The sequence below is a fragment of the Nomascus leucogenys genome, chromosome 8 (genome assembly GCF_006542625.1).
Source record: "Nomascus leucogenys isolate Asia chromosome 8, Asia_NLE_v1, whole genome shotgun sequence".
Lineage (NCBI taxonomy): Eukaryota > Metazoa > Chordata > Mammalia > Primates > Hylobatidae > Nomascus > Nomascus leucogenys.
In genome coordinates, this window is record NC_044388.1 from 3,380,889 (window position 1) to 3,393,730 (window position 12,842).

Sequence of the window (12,842 nt, forward strand, 5' to 3'; positions counted from 1 at the left end):
CTCAAAAAAAATTAAAAAATAAAAAAAAAGATTAAATTGTGGATCAAGAAAAGACATACACTGAACTTTTCTTTTTTGAGATGGAGTTTTGCTCTTGTTGCCCAGGCTGGAGTGCAATGGCATGGTCTCGGCTCACCACAACCTCAGCCTCCCAGGTTCAAGCGATTCTCATGCCTCAGCCTCCTGAGTAGCTTTGGCCTCCCAAAGTGCTGGGATTACAGGAGTGAGCCACCGCTCCCAGCCACAATTTAATCTTTTAAAAAATTAACTCACAAACGATTAGACTGTGATGAGTCTACTGTAATTACATTCAAATTTCTTTTTTTTCTTTTTTTTTTATAGATGGAGTTTTTCTCTTGTTGCCCAGGCTGGAGTGCTATGGTGCAGTCTAGGCTCATTGCAACCTCCACCTCCCGGGTTCAAGTGATTCTCCTGCCTCAGCCTCCCGAGTAGCTGGGATTACAGGCATCCGTCACCACACCCAGCTAATTTTTGTATTTTTAGTAGAGACGGGGTTTCACCATGTTGGCCAGGCTGTTCTCGAACTCCTGACCTCAGGAGATCTGCCCGCCTTGGCCTCCCAAAGTGCTGGGATTACAGGTATGAGCCACCGTGCAGGCCTCAACTTTCATCATATAGTATTTGTTAATTGATTCAAACTTGCTAGCTTGATGCCTAGTAGCAAGATTATGCCAGGGGTGTGTAGTTGGTAGGAATTCGTAGGCGCTGATTAGGTGAGCCAGACCCCAGCAACAAATTGATCACATTTAGTTCAAGATGCCTCTCAGAAGGATGGGATTAGTGGTAACTGGTTGCCATGTCAAATGGTGATTTCACTAAATTCTTGTCCCAGAAGGAAAATTCCTATTTTCTTTGGAAGAATATGTTTGAACTCCTATATTGAGTTTTCAACAACAACACCAATGGAGTTTGAGGGGCTTTTTTTTTTTTTTTTAAGCAATCTTACTCTATCGCCCAGGCTGGAGTGCAGTGGTGCAATCTCAGCTCGTTGCAACCTCCATCTCCCGGGTTCAAGAGATTCTCGTGCCTCAGCCTCCAGAGTAGCTGGGATTACAGGTGTGTGCCACCACCCCTGGCTAATTTTTGTATTTTTAGTAGAGACGCGGTTTTGCCATATTGGCAAGGCTGGTCTTGAATTCCTGGCCTCTAGTGATCTGCCCGAATCAGCCTCCCAAAGTGGTGGGATGACAGTTGTGAGCCATTGCGCCTGGCCAAAGTTTGAGTTTTAAACACAGGAAACAAATCAAACTATTGTTTTGGTATTTGCATATAGTAGTTGGACTATATAATTATGATTCTCTGACGTGTGTGCAGATGTGTGTGTATGTAAGAGAGAGGGAGAGAGATGAGGGATCAGAAAGAACCCATCCAGTTACTCTTTCCCTTGCAGAACACTATTCTGAAGTTGTAGAATGTTGTTAACTCTCAGGAAGTTGCCCAGGGGTTATGGGAGGAGGCTGCAAGGTTTTGACTCTATACAGTAGTTAAGTCAACAATTCTGGCCGTTAGCAAAGTTACCATTTAGCTCCAGTGAATGGTGAGCTCCTAAGAACCACTTGCTGGGGAGAAGTGAATAATTCTTTTTTTTATTTTTATTTTTATTTTTTTTATATTTATTATTTTTTAAATTTCATTTAATACTCTAACATTCCTGTGAGTAGGTATTACTGTTCTCTTTTTATCAGTAAGAAAACTGAGGCTCAGGCCAGGCACGGTGGCTCACGCCTGTAATCCCAGCACTTTGGGAGGCCGAGGCGGGTGGATCACCTGAGGTCAGGAGTTCGAGACCAGCCTGGCCAACGTGGTGAAACTCCACCTCTACTAAAAATACAAAAATTAGCCAGGCGTGGTGGCACATGACTGTAACCCCAGCTACTTGGGAGGCCAAGGCAGGAGAATTGCTTGAACCCAGGAGGCAGAGGTTGCAGTGAGGCGTGATCGCACCATTGCACTCCAGCCTGGGCGACAAAAGCGAAACTCTGTCCCCGCCCCAACAAAAAAAGAAAAGAAAACTGAGGCTCAAAGAGGTTAACTTACTTATGCAAGACCACAGCAATAGAGCCAGAATTTGATTCCAAATTGTCTAACTTATCTGTCTGTGCTCTTAAACACTTTATTTATGAGGACAAATGATGCAGGTCTTTTTCCTGTAAGCATGCCACTGTACAAATGATTGATGGTCAGCCTTTCTAGGTGAATCTGTTAACCCCCAAACCCTGAATTCAAATGTCGGTTGGGCTTTCATAAAGAATTATTCATGGCCAGACGCGGTGGCTCACGCCTGTAATCCCAGCACTTTGGGAGGCCGAGGTGGGCAGATCATGAGATCAGGAGATCGATACCATCCTGGCTAACACAGAGAAACCCTGTCTCTGCTAAAAATACAAAAATTAGCCGGGCGTGGTGGCGTGCGCCTGTAGTCCCAGCTACTTGGAGAGGCTGAGCCAGGGGAATGGCGTGAACCCTGGAGGCGGAGCTTGCAGTGACCGAAGATCGGGCCACTGCACCACTCCAGCCTGGGTGACAGAGCGAGACTCCGTCTCAAAAAAAAAAAAAAAAAAAAAGAAATTAAGCATGTAGCGTGCTTAGTACAGTGCCTGGTATACTGCATAATAAGTAGTTGTTTATTATATAAAGTGCTTGAGCCAACAAAAGTATGGATTAATTAGAAACCGGCAAGTTGAAATCCTTTGTCCATATTTTGAGAGAGTAACTGGAGGGTGTAAAATTGGGGTGGAGGGGAAGTGAGCAGGGAGTAGGAGTGGCATATTTGATGTTCAATCTTCCCTCTAACCTTGCATTCCACAGGTTTCGCCAAGCCTCCTGCCTCTGATTTTCTGCCACCAGAATGAGAAAACTTAGATAGTAGATGATATCGGGATACTTCTCTGTCATCCCACAGAGGGCTCTTGTTTTTATAAAGTAAAATCTTCCACTTTGTCTAGCCTATAAAGAAATGATGCCCAGGCCTCTTTGGATCAGTATTAAGTCTTGTTCAACAGTGCTTAAGTAGCTAACTGGGTAGGACAACTGGTCGGCTGTATACTCAGTTTCTTCATGGTGAGGGAATTCTATCTAGTAGGGGTAGGTAGGATTGGAGCAGCCAAGAGAGGCTTAATCTTGGCCTGGAAAAAGGGAAATTTGTAGGTTTCCCAAAGAGTTTGTTTGTCTGAAAGAGAATAGAGAACAGCTCCTCTTTATTTGGAGATAAAAACAGTCCCATGGCATAATGCTGGGACCCAGCTGGGGTTGGGAGGGGAAGGGCTTATATAATGATATTAAGAAGTCTCTAAGGTCCATCAGGGGTACGCTTTGTACAAATCTTACCGGGAAGCTGGATAGTAAAAGAGAACTTCTTTGATGGAATTGCAGAGGACAGAGAGTGACCAATGGAGGCCTGTGTAAGATTGTTCTTTACAATCTTTTTTTTTTTTTTTTTTTTAGATGGAGTCTTGCTCTGTTGCCAGGCTGAAGTACAGTGGCACGATCTCAGCTCACTGCAACCTCCGCCTTGCGGGTTCAAGCGATTCTCCTGCCTCAGCCTCCTGGGTCACTGGGATTACAGGTATGCACCACCATGCCCAGCTAATTTTTTTTGTATTTTTAGTAGAGATGGGGTTTCACCACGTTGGCCAGGATGGTCTCGATCTCTTGACTTTAAGATCTGCCCACCTCAGCCTCTCAAAGTGCTGGGATTACAGGCGTGAGCCTCTGTGCCAGGCAACAATTCATCTTTTAAGATGTAAATCAATTGTCATAGCTCCTGTAAAGCCTCCCCTAGCTTCCTGTTTTACAGTTATTCAAACTTATTTATTCATCCATTCACCCTACAAATATTTATGCAACCTCTATTTTTTTTTTTTTTTTTTTTTTTTTTTTTTTGAGATGGAGTCTTGGCCTGTCGCCCAGGCTGGAGTGCAGTGGCGCGATTTCAGCTCACTGCAGGCTCCACCTCCCGGGTTCACGCCATTCTCTTGCCTCAGCCTCCCGAGTAGCTGGGAATACAGGCGCCCGCCACCACGCCCGGCTAATTTTTTGTATATTTAGTAGAGACAGGGTTTCACCGTGTTAGCCAGGATGGTCTCGATCTCCTGACCTCGTGATCCACCCACCTCGGCCTCCCAAAGTGCTGGGATTACAGGCGTGAGCCACCGCGCCCGGCCTATGCAACCTCTATTATGTGTGAGGCATGGCTAGGCATTTTGAATCTAATGTAGATCTGCTCACTGCCTACTAAAAATTCAATGGCTCTCTATAAAATTAAAATGCTTAGCATGGCTAACAGCATCTTCAACTATCTGGCCCCTTCCTAGTTTTCAACGTCTGCCTCCCACTTTACCCTTTATCTGTACCCACGAACTTGGAATTCACTTAATATGGTTCTCTCTTAGGTCTCTGTTCCTTTGTCTGTGCTATATCCCCTTCTTTTTTTTTTTTTTTTTTTTTTTTTTGAGACAGAGTCTCTCTCTGTCGCCCAGGCTGGAGTGCAGTGGCTCGATTTCGGCTCACTGCAAGCTCCGCCTCCCGGGTTCACACCATTCTCCTGCCTCAGCCTCCCAAGTAGCTGGGACTACAGGCGCCCGCCAGCACGCTCGGCTAATTTTTTGTATTTTTAGTAGAGACGGGGTTTCACCATGTTAGCCAGGATGGTCTTGATTTCCTGACCTCGTGATCTGCCTGCCTCGGCCTCCCAAAGTGTTGGGATTACAGGCGTAAGCCACCGCGCCCGGCCATCCCCTTCTTTTTAGTGAACGCCAATCATCCTTTAACACCCAGTTCTGGAAGCATTTCCTGTGTGAAGTCTTCTCTGAAGGATTCCCCCATCCTCCACCTCCCCGTTCTTATTCCAAATCCAATAGTATCAGGTACTTCCTTCTTAGTGACTCTAGAACATTCCATATTTAATGTAATCATACAATATATTGCAATTTTTGTTTGCACACTTGTCTTTCTCATCAGATAGTCGCTTTATAGCAGAGGTCTTAACCCTAGTCACCGACATAATGCCTGGCACATAAAGCCTGGTGCTTAACAAATGTTGGTTAAATGAGCAAATGAATGACTAAGAATACACTTATTTGGTTGAACAAATTGTGTGTCTTTTTTTTTTTTTTGAGATGGTTTCGCTCTGTCGCCCAGGCTGGAGTACAGTGGTGTGATCATGGCTCACTTCACCCTTGACCTCCTGGGCTCAAGTGATTCTCCCACTTCAGCCTCCCAAGTAGCTAGGACCACAGGCATGCACCACCACACCCAGCTAATTTGTGTAACTTTTCATAGAGATGTGGTCTCACTATGTTGCCCAGGCTGGTCTCGAACTCCTGGACTCAAGCAATCCTCCTGCCTTAGCCTCCCAAAGTGCTGGAATTGCATGTGAGCCACCGCACCTGGCCCAAATTGTGTCTCTTAGTAAGGATATTAAATGACAGGAGAGCAAAGCTGAAAGGATATTGTCCCTATTCCACAATTATAACTAGTGTAACTGTTGGTCTTGGAGGATAAACCTCTAACCCCAGGTAGGAAAATAAATAGCTAGGAAGTGGCTACGAAGCGTCTAGGTAAAGAAGTGGCCCTTCTAACCCTTTACCCTATATTCCCCTTACTTGTTTCTTCAGTTGCGTTCCTTTTCTTGTTCTGAAAGGAATTTTGATATCCCAATAGATACAAGTTGAAGAAGGCCATCTCAGATCCTCCCTGGCCTCTTCTGGAATGTCCAGGTTGGGGCACTGGACTCTGTGCCTGGTAACCATGGTAATGTCCTAAGAATTACCACAACTGACACTCCCTTTGTCTAATGAGGCACAGGATTTATAGGTTCACAGTGGAGCTGGAGTGGGAGTGGGCTAAATAACTTCAGGAAAATGGAGGAATCAATTGTCAGTACACCTTTTCTTGACCTAGTCTTCTAGTGTAAGCTTCAGAAGGCAGTGAGTAGAAAGAGCACTGACCTGGGCTCATATCTTAGTTATGCCATATTCTAGGTGTCTGACTTTGAATAGATTAACTAAGCCTCCATTTTTAAGTTTAAATTAAAAAAATGACAATGACAGTATGTGACAGTATGAGAATCAAATGAGATAATATATGCATATTTCCTTAGAACGGTGTTCAACACATAATGTAAACTTAAATTTTGTTTTTTGTTTTTTGTTTTTGTTTTTAGAGTCTCCCTCTGTTGCCCAGGCTGGAGTGCAATGGTGCCGTCTCAGCTCACTGCAACCTCTGCCTCCCAGGTTTCAAGAGATTCTCATGCCTCAGCCTTCCGAGTAGCTGGGATTACAGGGGCGTGCCACCACACCTGGCAAATTTTTGTATTTTTAGTAGAGACAGGGTTGACCAGCCTGGTCTTGAACTGCTGACCTCAAGTGATCTGCCCTCCTCGGCCTCCTGAAGTGCTGGGATTACAGGTGTGAGCCACCACGCCCCACCAGTATTTAAATGTTAACAGTTATCCAGCCTTATATTCAGGAAAAAAAAGAAATCTGAATAGGATACTTTCAATGAGTCTTTGTTTCAGCAGTGGTGTGCCAATCCATAGTGACTTTTGAAAGCTTGTTAAATTTTCATTAATTTTGTGAATTGGTTGTTAAACAAGGCATTATTAAAAATCAAATTAACCAAACTTACAATTGACTGTTATATCAAAAATAAAGGTAGCACACCAGGCATGGTGTCTCACACCTGTAATCCCACCACTTTGGGAGGCCGAGACTGATGGATCTCTTGAGCTCACAAGTTTGAAATCAGGCTGGGTAACATGGTGAAACCCCGTCTCTACAAAAAAATAAAACCCACAGAATTTAGCTAGGTGTGGTACATGACTGTAGTCTCAGCTACTTGGGAGGCTGAAGTGGGAGGATGGCTTGAGCCTGTGTGGTGGAGATTGCAGTGAGCCGAGATTGTGCCATTGCACTCCAGACTGGCAATAGAGCCAGATCTTGTCATAAAATAAAATAAAATAAAAGTAGTAAATACTAACAACTCATCTCTTCCTGATTATTTTACTCTTATCTATGCTCATGAGTTTATTTACTTCCATTGCATCTGGATATTCCACTCTTTTTTCATTCGTTTTTCTCTTTGCTTTTCACTTTGGGAAGTTTCCTATTGACATATTTTCAAGCTCACTGATTTTTCTCCTTTGTCATGTGCAGTCTACTGATGAACCCACCAAAAGCATTCTACATTTTGGTTACAGTGTTTTTTATTTCTAGCATTTCCTCTTGATTCTTTAGAGTTTTCATCTCTTTGCTTACATTACCCTTTGTTCTTGAATGTTGTCCTCTTTTTCCATTAGTGTCCTTAACATATTAATAGTTATTTTAAAATCTCAGTCTGGTAATTCCAAAATTTCTGCGATATGTGAGTCTGGTTCTGATGCTTGATTTGTCTTTTTTGAGATGGAGTCTCACTCTGTCGCCCAGGCTGGAGTGCAGGGTCACGATCTCAGCTCACTGCAACCTCTGCCTCCTGGGTTCAAGCAATTCTTCTGCCTCAGCCCTGAGTAGCTGGGATTACAGGTGTCCGCCACCTTGCCTAGCTAATTTTTATATTTTTAGTAGAGACGGGGTTTTGCCATGTTGGCCAGGCTGGTCTGGAACTTCTGACCTCAGGTGATCCGCCCACCTCAGCCTCCCAAAATGCTGGGATTACAAGCGTGAGCCATTGCTCCTGGCCTTGCTTTGTCTTTCTAGATTATATATATATACATATATATATATAGTTTGTTTACATTTTAGCATGCCATATAATTGTTTTAAGTTGGACACCATGTATTGGGTAAGGGTCAGGTTTTGTGTTTATATGGCTAGGAATTAGGTTGTGTTTACTGTTTGCTGCAGCTGTAAGTGTTAGATGCTAAAATTTCCTCTGGTGTCCTTGTTTTTGCCTCCCCTGCTCTTTGACTTTCCTTAGAGACTGTTCCTGAAATAGGGTCTGGGCCTTGCAGTTTTTTTCAGTTGTAATCCCATTATTATACAGGAGCCCTATTAAGGTGGACGGAGGGAAAGCATTCCGTAATTCTATTATTAGGTCTGTCTTTTATTGCACGTGCGTCCCTGGGCTGTGACCTTCACAACTGTCTCATTTTTTCCCTCCCTCACATGAAACAGGAAGACTGGAGGAGGCTTCTGTTGGGTATATCCTTTCTCCCATATTAGTTAGGCTCTGTTCAACAGTTTCCCTTGAAGGCAGGCCTTTGTTAAGGAGCACAGAATGCTCTGGGTGTATTTCAAAATGGCTAACTCCTCTCTCTCCCTGTTGGAAGCAAAACTCACAAAAATGTGGGGGACTGCTTAACACTGGGTCCCTAGGAGTTTACAAAAATATCTCAAGCTTGTCCATGTTCAGTCTCCAGCAATTAGTCAATTGCCCTATAAGTATTTCTACCAGTTGCTGGTTCCACCTATTTTGAGTCCAAATGTCTCTTCAGATTTTGGGGTGAATGTTTGCCCTGGGACCTTGATTCTCTGAAGGGTCTAAGAAGGGTTGTTAAGTTTCAGTTTGTTTGGCTTTTTCCTTCTTGTGAAAATGGGAGGGATGACTTCCAAGCTCTTTACCTGTCAGACTGGAAACTGGAACGCCCTCTCTATTTTATCTGTCTGCAGAAAATACTATGTGATGGTGTGTGCCTCTTTTCCCAATTTTATGATCAGTGATGTCATATGGGCATATTGAAATCAGGCATGGTGGGAGGATTTATATCACAGAGACTGGCAAATGTTACAAACAAAGCTTGATTTATTCATTTAGTTGATTGTCTGAACTTAAGAAAGTGATAGAGAAAATGTTAATAATTCAGATTAAGTTTTAAAGCCTGTATCATGTCTGGCTGGGCGTGGTCGCTTATGCCTGTAATCCCTGCACTTTGGGAGGCTGAGGTGGTTGGATCCCCTGAGGCCAGGAATTCAAGACCACCCTGGGCAACATGGTGAAACCCCATCTCTACTAAAAATACAAAAATTGGCCAGGTGTGTTGGTATAGGCCTGTAATCCCAGCTACTCAGAAGGCTGAGGCAGGAGAATTGCTTGAGTCTGGGAGGTGAGGTTGCAGGGAACCGAGATTGTGCCACTGCACTGCAGCCTGGGTGACAAAGCGAGAGTCTGTCTCAGAAAAAAAAAAAAGTATGTCATGTCTAAAGCCATTACATTGTTACATTGTTGCTAGCACAAAAATTTGACATATTGTTCCAGTATTTAAAAGCTATTATCTAATTGGATGTGGTGGCATGTGCCTGTTGTCTTAGATATTTGGCAGGCTGAGGTGGGAGGACCACTTGAGCCTAGGAGTTTGAATCCAGCCTGGGCAACATAGCAAGATCCCATCTCTAAAAACAAAAAGAGGGGCACACATTCTTAGGACCTTCTGAAGCTGTTTCACAGAAAAATAAAAATTTAAAAATAATAAAAACAAAACCTCGGCCAGGTGTGGTGGCTCACACCTGTAATCTAGCACTTTGGGAGGCTGAGGCGGGTGGATCACCTGAGGTCGGGAGTTCGAGACCAGCCTGACCAACATGGAGAAACCCCATCTCTACTAAAAATACAAAATTAGCTGAGCATGGTAGCACATGCCTGTAATCCCAACTACTTAGGAGGCTGAGGCAGGATAATTGCTTGACTCCAGGAAGTGGAGGTTGCAGTGAGCCAAGATCGCACCTTGCACTTCAGCCTGGGCAACAAGAGCGAAACTCCATCCAAAACAAAGCAAAACAAAACAAAAAAACAGACAAACCCAAAACACCATGAAATATGGTAGAATCCTATACCCAGAACAAGACTAGTCTCTAGTAAATAGGAGTAGCAGCCCTATAGGTATGGCTTATAAGAAATGGAGTAATATTTACATTTTTTAAAAAAGGAAAATTCCTCTGGTTTAAGATTTTGTCAATTGTTAAGAGTAATGTATCTAAAGGTTAACGTATGCCCCAAAGAGTGGCATACTTAACCAAGATAGCAAACTCAATATGGAGTCGTTAATCCAAGAGATTAAGTGGAGAACCAAGCACAGGTCAGAAAATCAGACAAGAGGAATCTGGAGTAAATGATCTTGGCTATTGATATGGTTTGGTTCTGTGCCCCTACCCAAATCTCATCTTGATTTGTAACTCCCACAATTCCCACGTCGTGGGAGGAACCTGGTGGGAGGTGATTGAATTATGGGGCAAGTCTTTCCTGCACTGTTATCATGATAGTTAATGAGTCTCACAAGATCTGATTGTTTTTAAAAAAATGGGAGTTTGCCTGCACAAGCTCTGTCTTTGCCTGCCACCATCCACTTAAGATGTGACTTGCTCCTCCTTGCCTTCAGCCACGTGGAATTGTGAGTTCTCCATTAAACCTCTTTCCTTTGTAAATTGCCCAGTCTTGGGTGTGTCTTCATCAGCAGTGTGAAAATGGACTAATACAATAAATTGGTACCAGGATTGGGGTGTTGCTGAAAAGATACCCAAAAATGTGGAAGTGACTTTGGAACTGGGTAACAGGCAGAAGTTGGAACAGTTTAGAGGGCTCAGAGAAAGAGAGGAAAATGTGGGAAACTTTCAAACTTCCTAGAGACTTGTTGAATGGCTTTGACCAAAAGCCTGTTAGTGATATAGACAATAAGGTCCAGGCTGAGGTGGTATCAGATGGATACAAGGAACTTGTTGGAAACTGGAGCAAAGGTGACTCTTGTTCTATTTTAGCAAACAGACTGGCAGCATCTTGCCCATCCTAGAGATATGTGGAATTCTGAACTTGAGAGAGATGATTTAGGGTGTCTGACGGAAGAAATTTCTAACCAGAAAAGCATTTGAGAGGTGACTTGGGTGCTGTTAAAAGCATTCAGTTTTATAAGGGAAGCAGAACATAAATGTTTGAAAAATTTGCAGCCTAATATGATAGAAAAGAAAAATGCATTTCCTGAGGAAATCTGCATAACTAAAGAGAAGCCGAATGTTAATACCCAAGACAATGGGGAAAATATCTCCAGGGCATGTCAGAGGCCTTCATGGCAGCCCCTCCCATCACAGGCCCAGAGGTCTAGGAGAAAATGGCTTCGTGGGCCAGGCCCAGGGTCCCCGTGTGTGCTGTGTGCTGCCTAGGGAGTTGGTGCCCTGCATCCCAGCCACTCCAGCCATGGCTGAAAGTGGCCAATGCAGAGTTTGGGCTGTGATTTCAGAGATGCAAGCCCCAATCCTTGGCAGCTTCCACATGGTGTTGAGCCTGTGAGTGCACAGAAGTCAAGAACTGGGCTTTGGGAACCTCTGCCTAGATTTCAGAAGATGTATGGAAACACCTGGATGCCCAGGCAGAAGTTTGTTGCAGGGGCAGGGCATTCATGGAGAATCTCTGCTAGGGCAGTGTGGAAGAGAAATGTGGGGTTGGAGCCCCCACACAGAATCCCTACTGGGCCACTGCCTCATGGAGCTGTGAGAAGAGGGCCATGGTCCTCCAGATCCCAGAATGGGGGCTCCATTGACAGCTTGCACCATTTACCTGGAAAAGCCACAAACAGTCAATGCCAGCCTGGAAAGGGAGATAGGAGGGAGGCCGTACCCTGCAAAGCCACAGGGGTGGAGATGCCCAAGACCATGGGAACCCACCTCTTGGATCAGTGTGACCTGGATATGAGACAAGGAGTCAAAGGAGATCTTGGAGTTTTAAGATTCGACTGCCCCGCTGGATTTCAGACTTGCATGGGGCCTGTAGCCCCTTCGTTTTGGCCAATTTCTCCCATTTGGAATGGTTGTATTTATCCAATGCCTGTACTGCCATTGTATCTATGAAGTAACTAACTTGCTTTTGATTTTACAGGCTCATAGGTGGAAGGAACTTGCTTGTCTGGGGTGAGACTTTGGACTGTGGACTTCTGAGTTAATGCTGAAATGAGTTGAGACTTTAGGGGACTGTGGGGAAGGCATGACTGTATTTTGAAATGTGAGGACATGAGATTTGGGGGGGGCCAGGGGCGGAATGATATGGTTTGGCACTGTGTCCCTACCCAAATCTCATCTTGAATTGTAACTCCCACAATTTCCACATATGGTAGGAGGAACCTGGTGGGAGGTGATTGAATTATGGGGGTGGGTCTTTCCTTTGCTGTTCTCATGATAGTGAATGAGTCTCATGAGATCTGATGGTTTTAAAAAAATGGGAGTTTGCCTGCACAAGCTCTCTCTTTACCTGCCGTCATCCATGTAATCATTGCTCCTCCTTGCCTTCCACCATGATTGTGAGGCTTCCCCAGCCACGTGGACTGTGAGTTCTCCATTAAACTTCTTTCCTTTGTAAATTGCCCAGTCTTGGGTATGTCTTTATCAGCAGCATGAAAATGGACTAATACAGCTGTTTAAAAGATAACATACATGACTACATAACTGAAAAAGTGCTTATTCTACTAAAAAATCTATTTTATAAGTGCTTATTCTCTTAATAGTAAAGAGTCTGTGAGGGAAGAAGTTTGAAATCCCAAGTTTTTTTACTTTATAACCAGAAGTAAGTCATTTAAATCTTCCTGAACCTCAATTTCTCCAGGGTAAGATGGAGCTAATACTAACTACAGGCAGTGTATGGCAGAGGTGACCTGAATGGAAAGAAATACTTCTGAGAATGAATGACAATCAAGCATAGTAAGATCATCCATGCCTAGAAATGACAAAACCCAAAATATTATCAAAGCAAGATGAAAGATTCTAATATTATCCAAATCTATCTAAAATTACCCATATTTAATCAAGGTAAACTGAATATGGTCCCAGAAAAGCAGGAATACAGCTTGCGTGAATGGAAAGATCAATGGAATTAGATTTAAGATCTACACTTATTAGTGGTGTAGTGAG

At 43.8% G+C, this 12,842-nt stretch overlaps 1 protein-coding gene across 1 annotated transcript in view; it reads right to left on the reverse strand.

The window, feature by feature from the left end:
- TEX49 (testis expressed 49) overlaps positions 1-5,743 on the reverse strand; it is a 28,797-nt gene extending 23,054 nt beyond the window's left edge. Inside the window, exon 1 of the mRNA XM_030816435.1 lies at positions 5,625-5,743. Coding sequence (XP_030672295.1) covers positions 5,625-5,703 — 79 coding nt within the window. The 5' untranslated portion in view covers positions 5,704-5,743. The remainder of the gene's footprint in view (positions 1-5,624) is intronic.
- Between the last annotated feature and the right edge of the window lie 7,099 nt (positions 5,744-12,842).